Source organism: Armigeres subalbatus, chromosome 3, assembly GCF_024139115.2.
Source record: "Armigeres subalbatus isolate Guangzhou_Male chromosome 3, GZ_Asu_2, whole genome shotgun sequence".
Lineage (NCBI taxonomy): Eukaryota > Metazoa > Arthropoda > Insecta > Diptera > Culicidae > Armigeres > Armigeres subalbatus.
Window position 1 is genome coordinate 274,862,741 of NC_085141.1, and position 18,367 is coordinate 274,881,107.

Consider the following 18,367-nt stretch of genomic DNA (forward strand, 5'->3'; position numbering starts at 1 on the left):
TGTGCGAAGTGATAGAACAGTTCGTCAATTTGTTATTTCTGTTCGCCATCTTAGTTATAAAACTGTTATACAAAAACTTGAATCTACCTATATCATGCGAGTATTTTTAAATAGATATTTAAAATCATAAATGCGCTTCGTTTGATCATTCTCACCCTAATCTACGCCTACGATCTTCATTATCTTATACCTAGCGTTTATTACATTAGAAAAGTTTCAAACTAACTTTTCGTGTTATTTTTCCTCAGGTCGACAGCATGTGCGGCACACTGAGCCGGCAGCCAAAGATACTGCTACGGGCCCACCTGCCGAACCAGCAGCGGACCTCGGTTCAGGTTGTTCCCGGAATGCGACTGAAGGATGCACTCGCCAAAGCTCTCAAGCGACGCAATCTCACCTGTGACATTTGTGAGGTAACGTTGGGCAACAGCGATTATTCGATTCCCTGGGATACCGATGTGAGCATGCTGCACTGTGAGGAGGTGGTAGTTCGCATTCTAGACATCGGCTTTCCGACGTATATTTCACATCAATTTATCCGGAAGACGTTCTTCTCGTTGGCATTTTGCGAGTGTTGTCGCCGATTGCTTTTCAGTGGATTCTACTGTAATCAGTGCAATTATCGATTCCATCAGCGGTGTGTGGACAAGGTTCCGCTGGTGTGCAGCAAGCGGCACATGGATAACACTTTCTATCATCACTTACTCGCCAATCCGGAGGGCACGGTAGGCATAATCAATCCCGGCACGGTCGGCTACAGCACTAGTCTGCGACATCCTCGCTCGCTCAATCAGCAGGATCGATCAAACTCGGCACCCAATGTGTGCATCAACAGCGTCATGAAACCGCTGTTCGGTACCGTGGACAATCGGCCGTTAATCAACTGCAGACCACTCCAGGTAGTTGTAGATAACTCCGAAGTCGCGGGAGTCTTTTTTTTCTTCTCCAGCAAATTTCAGTGTTAATTGAATCGCATTTCCGTTGCAGGCTCAAGCTAACCAGGAACATTCACATTCCACACAAGCATCACCAACGAACACGTTGAAGCATAGTAAGCGCCCGAGGGCACGTTCGGCCGATGAAAGCAATAAGAATCTGCTGTCGCCCCGGGACTCCAAGCAGTCCGAGGAGAATTGGGTAAGTTATAGGCAATATACACAATATTGTTTTAAATTTCCTTGTTGTAAGAGACTTGAGTCAAGTATGAGACACTGCCTTACTATCGAGGTCCAAATACGTATCTTGTATTGACGTTGTAGCTAACGCTTGTGTGAGCGTCACGCTCGATGGACAGCAGTCCTACATTTTTTTTACTACGGACAGATAGTCTCTTGTAAATATAACAAAGTGCAAGCGCATTCGTGCATATTTTATGTTCAGAACAAGATGCTGCTGGTCCAAAATTGCTACGCAAACGTGGAGAATCAAACTGGGTCACAACAACCACCAAAAAAGGCGAACGGTGTGAGACCCCGAGCACGAAACAGGCCGTCCTGCGTTCTGTCATTCCACAAACAGCATCGCCGGAAGCCTTCATCGAGCTGCCGCAGCCGACGAGTTATCCCGAACCATCGGGCTCGGAAAATCGAATAGCAAGCCAACCTGCGTGTATCAAACGGCAACGCAAACACTACGGATGGATTGTTTAAAATTTAGTGTTTCCGCGCATGGTTCAGATCGTACTGAGGTTGGAGATGTTTCAACACTTATTTAAAAAGTCAATATTTGGTCTAGTTTTTCGTCAACGTTGGCCACTAAAGTTACTAATTTGAACGGCAATGATCGCCACCAGCCCTAAGTATGCAATCTACGAAATAATCCGTTACAACGCAACGCAAGTATTAAAAGAAGTAGAAATGCGTACGCCATACTTTTAGTCACGTAAAGGTATGGGGGAGGTGTGTATGTCATTTTTTTTATGAGCTATAATATAAATTAAAAATACAGCAAATCAATTAGCAATCTGAAGAGAACTACGAGCAGGGACAACGACTGCAGCCTACGCGACCGTGCAAACAACGCACTAAGTAATTTGTGCCAGAAACGCCTTCCCAGGATTGCCGGCCTCCGGCGCTTAGAACCAAGAAGCGACTCAAAAACGGAATGCTTCCTGAAACGAAGGTTCAAGAAGCATCTTATCCGGGCTCAGGGTCAGACCCCATCTTCGAAATCATTTTCACGGACGAGTAAAAACCCGGATGCACGGTTGGTATCGGAATCTCCTCTGACCCCATCGAAGAAGCTTCATACCGTCTACAAAACACCCACTCGGTATTCTCATCGGCAGCTGCGGTAATTCTCCAGGACATGGCCTGACTCAGAGCGAAGCGCATTTCAATCACCTCTACCTCGGCCGGTGTTCTGACGGTCCTGATCTCCGGTACCAGCGAACCTTCCAATCACTGGTATTCAGGGAAACGAATACGCGGAATAGCCAGTTCCTGAGACGGGAGATTCCGTTGCAAAGCATGAGGTTAATCAGGATGTATCGGAAGCTTGTGCGACTGAATGGAACCATCACAGACCTGACGACCTAACCAACCGACGTGGGCTGGTTGTAGTTTTGGGGCTCCACACGGGGCCTACCAATGCCACATACAATCCCGGCGGTGGCCAGCCCCCTGCGAAGCATACAAGTTTCAGCTTTTGGTGAACCATCTTCTTCTTCTTCTTCGATGGCTCTACATTCCAATTGGAACTTGGCCTGCTTTTCAACTTAGTATTCTATAAGCATTTCCTCAGTTTTTAATTAAAAGCTTTTCTATGCCCGCCCGCCATTGCATGAGTATGTATCTTGTGTGGCAAGTACAATGGATAGACTATGCTCAGGGTATCGATAATGTTTCCAACCCGAAAACATCCTAGACCGGTCCGGTCTTGGTCCGAGAATTTAACTCGCCATCTCCGGATTGGCAATCCTACGCCTTTGCTCGCAAGGCTCGGCAAGGCAAGGCAAGGGTGAACCATATTTTAAACAATTGCCTTATCTAACAAGCTGCCCAAACTGCCAATCACATACAAAGCATTATAATCGTCCTGTGGAACAACGCTCTGGTAGAGCGACAATTATCTTCTTGAAGGACATCAATCTGTTCAGGCTGATTTGACGACCTGGTCACTTGAAACGCAGATGAAAAATGACTGACCCCAGACCCCAACGATATAACTGGCCTGACAAAATGAGATTGTTATTATTTTATTTTTGGTTAGATTTACCTCGCTGATCCGTTTCGGAGTGTCAAAAATTTCCTATCCTTACCCAAACGATCCTGCAATCACTCCCCAATCTTAGACAATATAAAAGGCGGCTAGAATAGAGGTACAGTGGGCCAAGTGGCCATCCGATGAACATCAGTTTGATGCATAAAGGGCGAAATTTTTGGAAATTGTTTCCCTTGTTGCATCCGCAACAATCTTAAATTATTGTTTCTGGATCTACCAACGATGGCCAATAGAAAGAACCCAAGGCGAAATCGGGAAGGAAGCCTACAACAGTCGTGTCTGCTGTATAATCTTCCAGACTGCAACGAGATGGTGTGCTGTGACCGATGTAACCAGTGGTTTCACTTCGACTGTGTCGGAGTTAATGAAGACGTGGCTAATGTGTGCTGGAGCTGCCTGGATTGCGTGCCAGCGTCAGCTACAAATCTGGCTCCACAACTGCCACTACCATCAATACCACCGACAGCAAATATATGTGAGCCAATTACACGATCGCTCCTGCCGCCACCACAAACGCCGATGCCCCCACCACGAGCCTCAATAGCGAACATTATTACACGACGCTCCCCCACCACGCCTCTTCCGCGTATTTCACGTGCGCATGGTACCGTGGAGGTACCATATTCTGCGCATTTAAGAAAATTTTGAAATAAAATCGTTGTTATCGAGGAACCATAATGATTTATGAATACCTTTATGTAGTAGTTGTGTAACTATAATCTACGAAAGACTATGAATCATTAAAATTTTGATTAAATTGACTAAGATCATATATTATTAATCGATTTGTGGATTGCCATGTGGTTCCTAATTCTGCGCACATATTTTGAAATGTTCCATATTCTGCGCACAATGTTCCTAATTCTGCGCACAATAATAAACACTCAATTAGAGTGTTTTATGTCTAATGAAATGGTTTTGAACATTTATACAAATATTTCATTACTTTTGCACGTTTTTAGTACCATGTACGTTTCCTAAAGTCAATCTGACTACAACGTTTTATCGTTCTTGTACGCTGTGTATACGAAAAAACGTCTACTCCTATTATAAGACCTGGCAAATTAGACCCAAACCCAGTTGACTAAGCTGTGATGAATTGAGATGATGCCTGTGTGTGCGTGTATGTGTGTATGATGTATGTGCACAGAGGTCTTATTCATTTTTCAAGTCCATTATCCAATTCAAAGTCCATTATCGGATTGCTCGCCGTCCCACAAGTTTCTTTCGACGATCCATTTTTACCGTTAGATAACTTTCTAGATCGGTTATTGTGTTCATGCCAATGGTCAAGTCACTGTTTTGTTTTGTTTACTAAAGTTCGCCATTAATGAAAAGGCCATTTTTTATTCCGATTAAATCCGATATTTATATAGAATGGAAATAAATGTAATCCAACGCAAAAAATAAGACCAGTCTTACATAAATGCTAATTTTGCCCAAAGTGCTATTTTCTCAAATGTTGAAATGCCAACCTAGGAAATCTCCGACTGGGGGATTATGTCGATTATTCAGGGAAAATTATTCGTGCTAGTCACGTGATTATATTAGATAATATATCTAGAAGTTTAAAAAAATGCTCAGTGGAGATGTGGTGCGCAAGGCCAAGTAGCAGATATCCCTTGTATCTTTCCGGATAATCTATCTTCGCATTTTTTTTGCGTTTCTTGTTTTATTCCAGCATTTTGAAATATGTTTCCTTGCCAAAACAGTTGCTACGTTCAATTTGGGTTGACAAGCCAGGCTTATTGTACCTATGCATTCCGCGCGCACAATTAGGAACAGAAAGTAAATTTTGTGCCATATTCTGCGCAACATAAAACGCTTTCTATAAGATAGAGATTACACTCTGAAAGCCGAATTTCATCATATTAAAGCAACAAATGATCTGCTTTTGAACTTCGCTTAAAAAAAATGAGTCCAAATCTTTTTTTTGCTCAAATTTGAGAAAAATTTGTTTATGTGCGTTTTAGCGCTGCTGCTAATGGAGGCCATTTTTGACATTTTTTTATTAAACCGATTTTGTTTTTCTTCATATTCCCGTTATCAATGCTAATTTATTGCTTTATTATCTGCCCATGACAACAATAAATTCCCAACTTTTTGATGACATGTAAGTAAATATAATAATAACAGTAAAGACAATTTTAAAAAATGTTTTAGTTTAAAAGTGCGCAGAATTAGGAGCCGCGCAGAATAAGGCACGCTCACGGTACGTGACCACCCGTTGTAGAAAGAACGCTTGTAGAAGCGGAAGTTATTAACCTACTGCCAGCGGACCGCCGTATTCAGTTCCTGGAGCAGCAGGATGCCATCAAGCAGCGATACTTGCTACGCAGGTTTCAGCTGTTATTGGAGTCGCCAATCAACGATAATCCCGTGAATGAACAGGATGAAAGCAGGACCGCTCGGACAAACCAGGTCACGGTGGTGCCACCAGTGTTTCATTCGTCTCCAGTGTGTCACAATCAGTTGCCTCCACGAACCACTCTTGAGAACAGGAACATATCACCGTTTGTTCCAATTTCGCGGCCTATTTTGAATTTTCCTCCTGTGAATCATAATCGACCGAATATTTCGACGCCGCTTGGCAATCTTCAATCGAACTCTCCAACTTTCCGCCCACCACCAGACATACATCGTCCTGTAGCTTCTTCATTCATTTCACGTCAGCGCGGTTATTACTCGCATGCTTCTGCATTCTACCATTAGGCATCGGCCTCATGGCAATCAGCAGCAGCAAGCTTTAGCATTCGCCCCACTCACTGGTAATTTGCAACCAATAGGTCCGGATTCAGGAGTACTATCCGTCAGCTTTCCACAACGATCCTACTGCAACTGGTGGAGAGACGCTGCTCAACAAAAGCCAACGCAGTACCAAAGGAGCTATCAGTATTTACCGGTGAACCGGTTCCTTCCTTCGAAAACTCGATGCATCTCTGCGGGTTTACACCAGAAAAGAATATGGTTCGACTGCAGAAGTGTTTACGAGGTAAGGCGTTAGAATCAGTGAGATGTCAGTTGTTGCACCCTAGCAGTTTGGATCAAGTGTTAGTGTACCTATGCTGTTGCTGTGCGGTCGACCGGAAATTGTTGTACATTCACTTCTACAGAAAATCTACAATCTACCGGCCCCGAAGGCTATGGTGGCGTCAGTCAGAGCCTGCGAGCTAGAGGAGCACTTATGCAACCTCACTCTCCTGCACAGTTTGACTGAACGGCTTCCTGCGATGATTGAACTGGGCGACACATTGACAATCTCTTCCTGTCGTAACGTTGTCAGAATTCAGATTCAGCGATTGATTGTATACGATAGCAGAGGCAGCGAGTGCAGTGACCAAGCCACAGTTTTCTACCGCCGTAGACAGCAAATCTCGCCAAGGTAGGAAGGATGATGGGTTCATGTACACGCATACGCAATTCCGAAAGCGAAGCAGTTTGAAACAAACAACGGTTTTCTCGTCTGCCAGGGACGCGTTTTTTGTTCGTTCGGAGAAATGTTTATTTCGTTCGGTGGGACACACTTCGTGAGCACAAACTATGCCGCAGTTGTCTGCACAATCATCGTGGTCCAGGCAAGTCTGTGAAGCCATGTGGGAGAAGCGAATGTCAATACAAGCATCATCGACTATGGCACTACGATAGGAAGAACACACCGGAGCAGCATCCGGTTCAAGCAATAGCACTCCACAACAAGCCGTCGTCGAGAAGTCATCGGATGTTGAGTCATGCAATATACATCGAGGAGGAGGATAGGCCGTTCTATTCCAGTATGTTCCGATAGTTCTCTTCAACGACGGGATCGAGCTACGCACATATGCGTTCCTAGACAGTGGATCATCCCTAACTCTAATGGAAGATAGCTTGGCGAAAGAGTTAAACCTGAATGGTGAGAATTACCCCTTGTTTCTGCGGTGGACTGCGGATACCTGCCGGTGCGAAAAGGATGCCAAGATAATCTCGCTCAAACAACAATTAAAGCTTCCTTCTCAATCTCTACCAGCTGGTAATCTGTGTGCAAAGTATGCGCATCTGAAATCACTGTCGCTGGAATCCTACAGCAACGTTCAACCATTCCAATAATAATGATCGGTGTTAGCAACTGGGTGATGCCTCCTTTAGAAAGCCGTGAAGGGAACCTAGACGAACCAGTGGCGATTAGGACTCGTCTTGGTTTTACTATTTATGGAAATTGCCCATCAGCGAGTGTATCATGACCGTTCCTCTCAGCTTCCATATCTGCTCACATTCTCACGGACCAGATGAAACCCTACATGAAGCGGTTAAGGACTTTTTTGCACTCGATAGTTTGGTCATCAGCGCTCCACAAAATCAGCTACTTTCCAAGAAAGACGACAGAGCACTATCAATACTGCGCGATACCACCACTTTCCATAATGGGCGCTTTCAAGTTGGTCTACTATGGAAGTTTGACGATGTACGTCTGGCCAACAATCGATCCATGGCGTCGAGACGTTACCACTGTTTGACGAAGCGGATGGAACGAGAACCCCAGGTGCAACATTGAGAGCGAAAATGGCTGACTACGTGAGCAAAGGCTATATCCGTAAGCTGGCATCTGAGGGGTGTCGAGTAACTGGATTTATTTACCGATTTTTCCGGGGTTCAACCCCAACAAGCCGGGGAAAGTGAGAATAGTCTTCGACGCAGCTGCAACGTGCGAAAATGTCTCCATAAATTCCGTACTTGTAAAGGGACTCGATCAACTGAACGCTCTACCACCAGTCCTTTACAAGTTCAGAGAACGCCGGATTTGCCTAGGAGGCACAGTGCTGTGTCCCTTGGACAAAAATGGAAAAATCGACTCTCGTATTTAGTCGAATCAAGTAGACCATGATATTAACATATGTTTCAATTATGCTGTATGCGCATTAGTAGCTTTGTGAGGTCACTGGGACGATCAAAACAACTCGTGTTTGTAAACATTTCCATCGCTGAAAGGGAATGATTTATCACATGTTAGTGTAAAGCATCTTTCCCATTGCCTAAGTTTTTGAACGGTACCTTTCACTGTGAAAATCGATATGGAAAGCGTAAAATCAAGTAAGTAAGATCCAATTAAATGTGTTTCAGTGCGACATATTTTGATCATTGTGATAAGTGAAGCTTCCAAGTCTTGGGCATGAAGTTATATAGGAAGAAATAATCTACAACTTTAAACAGCTTTTAAAAAAAAGTGCATCAAAACACATCTCTGAAAATCGCACCAGATCTCATTTATAGTATTCTTAAGAGAATGGAAGTGATTCCAGCTGCTCTTATTTGCTCTATTAATAGCTGTTAACGATTTTCTAGATGATACTCTTGCGCTCAATAACATGGATATAGACAAACAATAGCTTTCCGTTGATCCGTCCTAACGAAAAGCTCGTGTGTTGAAGTTTCTGTCTGATTTATATAATCCAGAAGATTTCTCCGAGGAACTTGATAAAGAACTAAAACAGGTTTGCAAAATCTTTTGTTTGAGAATTGTTAAAAAATTGTTTAAAGAGCTTTCGATCATCCGAGAAATTCGCGAAGCAAAACTATCTGATTGTCTTCGTTGGTAAATCTTCCTCGCAATCCGAAACTAAATTATGTAGGAATTGCCGAGTCTTCATTCAATATCGCGGAGAGTAGACCTCAAAAACCGTTTCAGGAATGTTCGAATAAAACCAAGAAACTACGTGTTGAAGACCTTATCAATAAAAATGAACCATTTGCGGCCAATATATCAAGTAGCTCAAGCGCAAATCATGAAAAGGTAATGACAGCGACGCAAGTAAAGGCGTTATACATTGACTTGAGTTTATCCGACAGAAAGTACAATCTGCTTCAAAATACTTTAAACGAGGTGCATGCAAATCTGCACCCTAGCCTTTACGCGTCTGAAACGTCCGCTGAGGTTAATTTGCAAGACCTGATGAATTGTACCTCGCTAAGCATTATGCAGAAATTTTCGGTAGAAAGCTCAAGGACGGTGAAACTTGTATGAAAATAGGGTTTTGATGGACGCATAGGACATAGCACCTACAAACGAAAAATTTCGGAGGATAAGAGCTCAGATGAGAGTCTGTTTGTTGCTCTACTGCCCATGATTTCATAGTTGGCGTATCAACCATTCGAAATGTCAGCAAATTTCCTTCATTCTGATGATGATCCCAGTCACCACGAGTACGCTGGCTTCTACCCCTCTGTTACTAACTTCATAATGAGATGATATGATTGCACATATCACAAAGAGCCATGGCTTCGTAAAGAGTTATACACGCCTGAGCCTACCAAATAAACAAACTTGGAAAAAAATATAACAAGTTCCAATGATTTCTGATACCGTCGTTAAAAAACAATCCCTCAAATCATTACTAAGGATATTCTGATTCTATAGTATAAAACATGAGAGCTGGCGTTTACGTCACTTATGAGATGATCAATTGATCACTTATGAGATGAAATTGGTCAATTGTTGTAATAAAAACTGTTATCATACCACATTATCATATCACATATTTTTCGTAAAAAGATCCTGGTTCTTAGAGGCATATCGTAAAATCTGGCGTTTACGACATTTATGCAATTATCTGTTCAACATAGGTCAATTACGCAAATAGTAGTTTTTATCATAAGTGACAATTTTCCCAAAATGATCTTGATTATACGAAGCGTATTATATGTTATGTAATTTGGCGTTTACGCCACTAATGCAATTATCAATTTAACATAGGTAAATAATGCAAATAGTAGAAAAACTAGTTTACAATCATTTTCCCAAAGGCACCATTGAGTTAAAACGTGTAGAATGTAAGTTATGATTTTTGTCCCGTAGTTCCATACGTTCGACGCACTGTGGGAGGCGACGTCGTAGAGATGTTCCATCAGATGCGGATGCGGCCTGAAGACGAACACAGTCAGCGTATCCTGTGTCGAAGGGCTCAAACTGGATGGGATAATACTATCGACCAGAAACATCTGGAGAAATGGGTTGATTGCTCTATCGTGGATGCCAGGGAAAGTGGCTTCGCTGGCGTGTCATTTTTTCGCTCCAAAATAGATGATCACATCGAGTGTGCTCTTGTTGGAAGCAAGCCGAGGGTGGCACCTATCAAGTTCGTTTCCATACCTCGCTTGGAGTTAACCAGCAGTTGTTGGCACGAGCCTAGCTCGTAGCATTATAGAAGGCTGGCTGCAGTTAAACCCCAGAGAGTGCATACTGAAGAAGTGCTGAGAAGCAACCTAATCAATGCGGAGAATATCGTCAACAGCCGCCCACTGACACACGTACCTGACCCCCAACCACTTCCAGTTGGGATCTTCGAACGGGCCCAAACCCTGTTGTTCCATATATTGATTGTCCGCTAACACTTCAACTATCCTGGAAGGCGTCGGAAGCTTTGGCGGCGTGTGGTAGCAAAGTATCTACCCACGATAACTCGGCGCACCAAGTGGTTCTATCCTGTGAAGCCGATTGCAGTAGGCGACATTGGTGGATCCTCAGTTGACAAGGAACTTCTGGTTCAAAAGGTCGAGTGATTTCAGACAAGACTTCATCAGACGGACAAGTACGTTCGGAGGTCGTACAGACAGTTACAGGCATCTATCAAAGGCCAGTAATGAAGCTTGCAGTGTTGGCTGTAGGTGCAAAACGAAGTGAGCTGGACCAGGGTCCAACTACTGAGGGGCAAACTGATCCTGCATGCAAAGGGTCAAACTAAAAATTCCACGTGAAATTAATGGTAACTTAGTTTAATGAGTTCGGAAGAACAACTGAAAACTAATACTTTAACTTATCTAATACACGATAATACTTTAATGCCCAGGGAAGGTGAGAAAATCTCCAACCCGAAAATTTCCTAGACTGGACCAGAAATCGAACCCAGCCACCTTAAGGACGGTCTTGCTTTGTAGCTGCGAATCTTACAGCTCGGCTAAGAAAGTCTCCAAAGTTTTTTTTTATTTTTTTATTTAAAAATGTAGCCTGGACTTTTTTTTCAAGTTGAATCCTCAATCTTTTTTTTTTTTTTACGAGGGAGAATGCATTTACACACTAACCCAGTACACGTGCATTGTAGTTGCCAAACTACCACACGGAAGTGTACTGGAGTGTCGGACTCGACCATACCGGTAATACCGACTAAACTCCCTTGGGCTCCACCATCGTTTCCCCCAGGAACTACCTCCCAGTACTAATTCTGGGGGATGGCAGTACTAAACGTACTCGCTCATTATCGCTCACACAGGCACCCGTCCCATGCGAGACTGACTTGGATGCTCTCCCGGGCGCTCCGCTGCCATGCCTCGAGGTGTCAATAGCGGTAACTGCCTGGGCCTACAGATATTACCCTACGACACTCCTGCCTCAGCACGAGCAGATCAATCACACCACTGCCGAAGCAGACCACACGCTACCCTGCCCTAGGGACACTCCCCATGCACCACATGTGCACAACTGTAGGTGTGTGGGTACAACCCACTGCTACCCTGCCGCCGAAGCAGCTTCTCCAAAGACCATTCGCTCCATGTGACCCTTTTTCGGGTGCTCACTCTAACACTCCACTACCATGCCTCGAGGTGTCGATAGCTACCTCGACTCCTACCTCAGCATGTGCAGTCCATACTCAGACTTCTGCTGCGCTTCGAGGTGACAATAGCGGCGACACGCTATGACACTCCTGCCTCAGCACAACCAGATCACTCACTCCCTGCCGAAGCAGCTCACGCGCTACCCTACCGAAGTAGGGACACTCCCCAACTCACTCTAACACTCCACTGCCATGCCTCGAGGTGTCGATAGCGGTATGTAGGGACGAATCAACGATACTACGCTACGACACTCCTACCTCAGCATGTGCAGTCCATACTCAGACTTCTGCTGCGCTTCGAGGTGCCAATAGCGGCGACGCGCTATGACACTCCTGCCTCAGCACAAACAGATCACTCACTCCCTGCCGAAGCAGCTCACGCGCTACCCTACCGGAGTAGGGACACTCCCCAGCCAATTGGCACTCCCTGGGCTTGTGCTTTTGAAGCGGCACACAGTCGCTTTGATAGAGTCTGATTACGGGCACTTGTGGTTTTTTTTGGAGGGATTTTAGCAGAGCCCACTGCTAAATCCCACCACGCCCTAGGCAGTTCTCCCTGACTCACAGACAGCTGGGGAGGGGTCGTCAAGCCCTTGGACATGGTCCATGCTGTCCCTGCTGCCCCCTGAATCCTCAATCTACACTTCTGTTTGTGTATTCTACCTTATTAACAAGACTTTCTTGTGTTGTGTTGTGACGATTTAGTGGGTTTCACGGTATCTAGGAGCAATAATTACTACACTCTTCATAAACAAGAAATTTTCGTCAACAGTTAGCAATCGTCATCTGAAGAATATTCGCTGTTAAATAGTTAAACGATGAGAAAATTTAGAGCGTTATGTTTATTTTGTCTGTGTTTTATAAAGTCTAGTATCTATTTATGTAATTTTCCATCCGCAGAATATCCAGGCAGAGGAGATCCTCATCGGGCAACGCATCGGCTCCGGATCATTCGGGACGGTCTACAAGGCGCACTGGCACGGACCGGTAGCCGTGAAAACCCTGAACGTGAAAACACCAAGCTCGGTGCAACTGCAGGCGTTCAAGAACGAGGTGGCCATGCTGAAGAAGACTCGTCACTGTAATATACTGTTGTTTATGGGTTGTGTAAGTAAACCATCGCTAGCGATCGTTACTCAATGGTGCGAGGGCAGTAGCCTCTACAAGCACATTCACGTTATTGAGACAAAGTTCAAATTGAATACGCTTATAGATATCGCGAGGCAGGCTGCGCAGGGCATGGACTATTTGCACGCCAAAAATATCATTCATCGGGATCTCAAATCGAACAATATATTCTTGCATGACGATCTGTCGGTTAAAATAGGAGATTTCGGCCTGGCCACCGCCAAGGTTCGATGGTCTGGTTCACAACAATCTAATCAGCCAACCGGTAGTATTCTCTGGATGGCACCTGAAGTAATTAGAATGAAAGAGGTGAATCCGTATTCATTCCAGAGTGATGTATACGCGTTTGGAATCGTATTATACGAGATGCTTACTGAACAGTTACCCTATAGTCACATCAACAACAAGGATCAAATTCTCTTCATGGTTGGCTGCGGCAAGTTAAGGCCCGATCTGACTAAAGTTCGTTCAGACTGTCCACAGGCTCTAAAGCGCATTGTGGAAGACTGCATTAAGTTCAGCCGGGAAGATCGCCCTCTCTTCCGGTTACTGTTGAACATGCTCGAAAATATGCTCCGAACGCTGCCCAAGTTTCACCGCAGCGCCAGTGAGCCAAATTTTACCCAAACACAGCTTCAAAATGACGATTTTCTCTATCTTTGCTCCAGCCCAAAGACTCCTGTTAATTTCCATAACTTTCAATTTTACAATGGGACCGGCAACATTTAATCGTTTCGCTCAGGCTTAGCGGTAAAACTGGCGTCCCCGCGATTGCCTCGGTTATCACCATTGGTTTGCTGAGCGTTAATGGTATTGCAAAGAAATATTTTCTTCATTCTCCTAGACAACTGGAAACATGTTAACACCTTTGTCCCTTTGTGCATTTAGGTATTGTGTTTAAAATTCGGAACCACTTACGGGGCCGGCAGCAGTTATTATAATGATGTGCGAGCTCTCTCAACAGTAAGCCACATCTCCTATTTCTGTCAGACTGGTGTAAATAATCACAAGGTTTCTCTTCTGAGGAGAGAATGAAATACGTTACATAAAAAAAACTAGATTATGCAAAAATATGCTTTGCGGATGGCAAACACACAAACAGATGTATCCCAATTTTCCTATCATGGTCTGGAGAAAAATCTGAGTACCATCATTTCTACTTAAATCGTTTCAAAGATTGTTAGGACACTGTATTTTAAAAGAGATTTATTTTTTATCTTACTGAGAGCTTAGGTTACTTTTTATTCTGTAAATATAATTAGGTTTATATGAAAGTTATATCTAATATGTGTACAAGAATCCTGTCGATGATTTCAGTTAGTTTTTAGTTCAACACATCACTGATACATAGTTTGTAAGACAATCTGATTCTAGCAACGTCGTTCTAACTGGTGGTTTGAAATCCGAATTAGATTCCGAAAAAAGGCTATGAATCATTTCAGCTCTGACAAGCCCATTTTTTACTGAATACAACAATAGTAGAAGAAAGATTATGCTTCACATCAAAATTTAGGTATCACATGAGAGATTCAGATACTTCGCAATTATTTGAAAATGAACTTTGATTTTTTTTATTTATTACAGTCTATTTTAACAGACTAATTGATCTAACCTAGTTAGATCTGATTCAAATGGGGATAACAACTTTCTGCGAAACGATTGTCATTTGCTATTTTTGGTTTCAACCTGCCAGTACGAACCGAAATCAGTTTGTGAACATGAAACATTATTCATTCTGTTATCCAGTGCAGCTGTACGATTTATATTTTGCTCAAAATCTGTTACAAAAAAACGTGATGTTTAGTAAAATGCTATCTAAAATTCTCGCCAATAGTTTTGCAAAGATCGAATAGCCTTTAAGGTTGGCGTATGACACGTGATAAGTTTTCTCCATATATAGAGGTACCTAAAAAGTTACTTTTCCATCCATGAATTCCTAATAGTGGTGCCATTGCAATGTATAAAATAAAATCTCTTACAATCATGATTAGAATCGGACAAAAGCTGGGTGACTGACGTTTGACGTCCACAATGACCAAAATTTTCCATAAACACGTTGATCTATTGAACGCGTCTGAAATGTGCGTTGTTCTGGGTTGTATCAAAATGTACAAAAAGTTCAAACAAATCGGGTTTTCCAGATTATCAATTTATTATTCCTTCTAATGCAATTGCATTTTATCATTTCCGGACATACATGCTTGCTTTCTAATAGCGATGGCAGTTCTGCTCAAAATCTGAAATAAAAAATTGTTACAGGGAGGACTTCCTCAAACGCTCGGAGCGATCTATGATTAATCATTTTTGACAATGAATAGATTATCGTCTGATGATTGTATTACAGTACATATCTGTTAATGCATTATAAGTAACTTTAACTAGTTGACTGATTTGAACCTAGGGCGTTAAGATTAAAAGACGAGTTGTCAAATCACAAACAAAATTTTAATAAATTTATGATTAAACTCTTAACCTGTTTTTTTTTGGCTGAACATGATAATATTTGACGTTTTTAAATATTTTCATAAGGTCTTATATTTTTTGGGCGTTTTTTGAAACATTGGCTTGGCAAAAAGGCTTGTTTAAAAGTAATTTTTTTTAAAACTGTATCTAATGTGAATTTTTCAAATACCTAATTCAAACCTGTTTTTCAAAACAGCTGAACAATTTGTTCGATTATGCATATCCCATTATTATTGATGCTAATCTAGCATTGCTATATTTAAAAATTGAAAATTCACATTCAAAACCTGTAGTTTTTTTTATCCCGATTCGATTTTTTTTCTCAAACTAATTGCTGATGTGGTCAAAGAAGATTAATCTGTCTGGCACAATCGTTTGTAAATGATAAAAACGACACTGAACCTTTTAATTATGCGGAACACAAAAAAGATACTTTACTGCAGTCTCCCAGTGTTTCACAGAATGTGAAAACATAACAGTATTCAAAGTGCTGCCGTTTTAGCAGGTTCAGCATTTCCAGAAATTAATAAACAATTTTTACCAAAAGCAAAAATAAACTAAAGTAAAAAATAAATCCCAACAAGAAGGTGTTCCGGAATACGTCGACAAGCTAAAATAACAGCAATAGTCTATATAAAAAAATCCAAAGAGAAAAGCGAGCTAAGTGATCGCAAACTTTGACGCAAAACATCCCAATTCCATTCTAATCATGATATAAAAAAAAATTACACACTCATTTTGCCTGACTTAACTGCTAACACAGAAAAACAAACATTTGATTGCAAAATAAAATACCTTATGATGGATATAAAATGATGAATTATTTCGTAGTCGGCTCGTAGTTTTGGGCCAATAAAAATTCCTAATCTCGCATAATATCACACACTCCCAGTTCGGCGTCATTGTGAATATCTGCCACAGGCCTGATAGTGAGTCACTTTTTTTACTTTATTTGTTTCGAGTCTGTTTTTAAAGCCTTCTCTTTGAGACAGATTCCTTTGTATGCTTATTTGGAAACGTACGGAATAAAAATCATGACAACTTGGATGAAATCTCGCTTAAGTACTAGTACTGCAATCAAAAGCTTTCATATTGGTCTGTTGATAACAATATTCGAATTAATTAATGAAAAAAAATCAGTTCAATCAAAGTTATTTATCTATTTCCGGGGATTAAACCACCCGACTTGGACATTAATTTAGAATGTTGTGAAAACTCATATGTGAATATGTACGTTATGTGGAAGATATTGATTTGGAAAATGTATTGGAGGTAACCACTTTACCTTCGATGGGACTCGAACCCATGACCCTACAGTACGCTAGACTGGTGCTTTAACCAACTAAGCTACGGAGGACCTCCGTCGGCCTTCGCAACCTAGCGGCTACTGAACGAGCTCGAGATTCCCAAATTGGACGCATAGTCAAATCACTCGCAATCCATTTCTCAAGCCAACACATCCACATGTGTATAGTACACGTCCACATTAGAGGAGCGTGAGTATTTAGAATGTCTGGCGGCTATACACATTCTTCATCAGCAACTGTACTGATCAAGTGAGGTTGTGTAAGCTATTTGCCAGTCGGTCGTCGAACTCAGACCCGACCGCATTGCGTAGGCAAGAGCACGCAACTCAGGTTCAGTTCAATCAAAGTTAATTACCTATTTCCGGGGATTAAACCACCCGACTTGGACATTAATTTACAATGTTGTGAAAACTCATATGTGAATACTTACGTTATGCGGAAGATATTGGATTTGGAAAATGCATTGGATTTAACCACTTTACCTTCGATGGGACTCGAACCCATGACCCTACAGTACACTAGACTGGTGCTTTAACCAACTAAGCTACGAAGGACCTCCGTTGGCCTTCGCAACCTAGCGGCTACTGAACGAGCTCGAGATTCCCAAATTAGACGCATAGTCAAATCACTCGCAATCCATTTCTCAAGCTAACACATCCACATGTATATGGGTCATTCCATATGAAGTGACCGAGAAAAAATGCAAACGTGCATCGACTTTCTTAGAATTAAATGAAATTTTGACCAATTGTTTATGTATGGGTTATATTCCAAAATCCAAAATTTCGTAGTGATTGGACCTCCCCACCATTAATACGACCATCCCCCTTTTCGGACAAATGCATGAAACCCATCATTTTTTTTTGGTAATATCTCTGGAACTGCGAGGTCTATAATAAATCTAAGTTAACCATTCGAAAGAAGATTTTTCAAGGAATTTATAAAAAAATATTTTTTTGAGGTGCAGTGTTGCCAAATGAACAATTTTTAAGTTTTTGTCCGAAAAATGCATTTTTAACCCAATGAGTATAATTTTATTTAAAAAATAACCTCACCAACGTGTTCTTTGGTCATTTTTACTTTGGAAACGCTTGAAACCTCGAGGTACTATGTTCCGATCTTGAGATACAGGATTTTAAAAATGAAAAGTCCTTTTTTCACTGTGAACATTGAATATTTTTACTAATTTCCGGACATACACACACATTTACATTGACACATACACACACACAGCTCAATTGGTTGCTTCCCCACTTTCCGCATCGCGTTTGAAATTTATATGAAGATTAGCATGGATTTTTTTGCATTCTTGCTCCTAGCGGCTTTATTTTATCGATAATTCAATCATCAGACTGATGCCGAAAAATGCCGAAAAAGTTTGCTGAAGAATAAGCATTGCTGGAAATTTTACAACGCTTTGAAGTTTGATTGTTGAAATGTTTCTGCCAGCACTATACTACAATTTGTTCCTCAGTCCTAAAAACATAAATTTTTTTTGAAATAACGCTCAGTTGAATGGTTGTATACACGTAGTTTGTGGGGCTCTCCTTAGCCGTGCGGTAAGACGCGCGGCTACAAAGCAAGACCATGCTGAGGGTGGCTGGGTTCGATTCCCGGTGCCGGTCTAGGCAATTTTCGGATTGGAAATTGTATAAACTTCCCTGGGCA

At 42.1% G+C, this 18,367-nt stretch overlaps 1 protein-coding gene and 1 non-coding gene across 6 annotated transcripts in view; one reads left to right on the forward strand and one right to left on the reverse strand.

The window, feature by feature from the left end:
• The window catches only part of LOC134224489 (raf homolog serine/threonine-protein kinase Raf), a 40,129-nt gene extending 23,924 nt beyond the window's left edge, over positions 1–16,205 (forward strand). The window contains exons 2-5 of one of the 5 annotated variants that reach the window (XR_009982955.1): positions 249–902; positions 988–1,137; positions 12,702–13,739; positions 13,818–13,954. Coding sequence is in view for 4 of the 5 variants with exons in the window: in XM_062703849.1 (XP_062559833.1) it covers positions 249–902; positions 988–1,137; positions 12,702–13,658 (1,761 nt within the window). In the remaining variant the exon portion in view is untranslated. Of the gene's footprint in view, positions 1–248; positions 903–987; positions 1,138–12,701 lie in introns of all 5 variants that reach the window. The other 4 variants (XM_062703851.1, XM_062703852.1, XM_062703850.1 and 1 more) reach the window with 4 other exon arrangements.
• A 972-nt stretch (positions 16,206–17,177) lies between these two features.
• Positions 17,178–17,253, reverse strand: Trnat-agu (transfer RNA threonine (anticodon AGU)). The gene has a single exon. It is a non-coding gene; the product is annotated as a tRNA-Thr (tRNA).
• Positions 17,254–18,367: the final 1,114 nt, after the last annotated feature.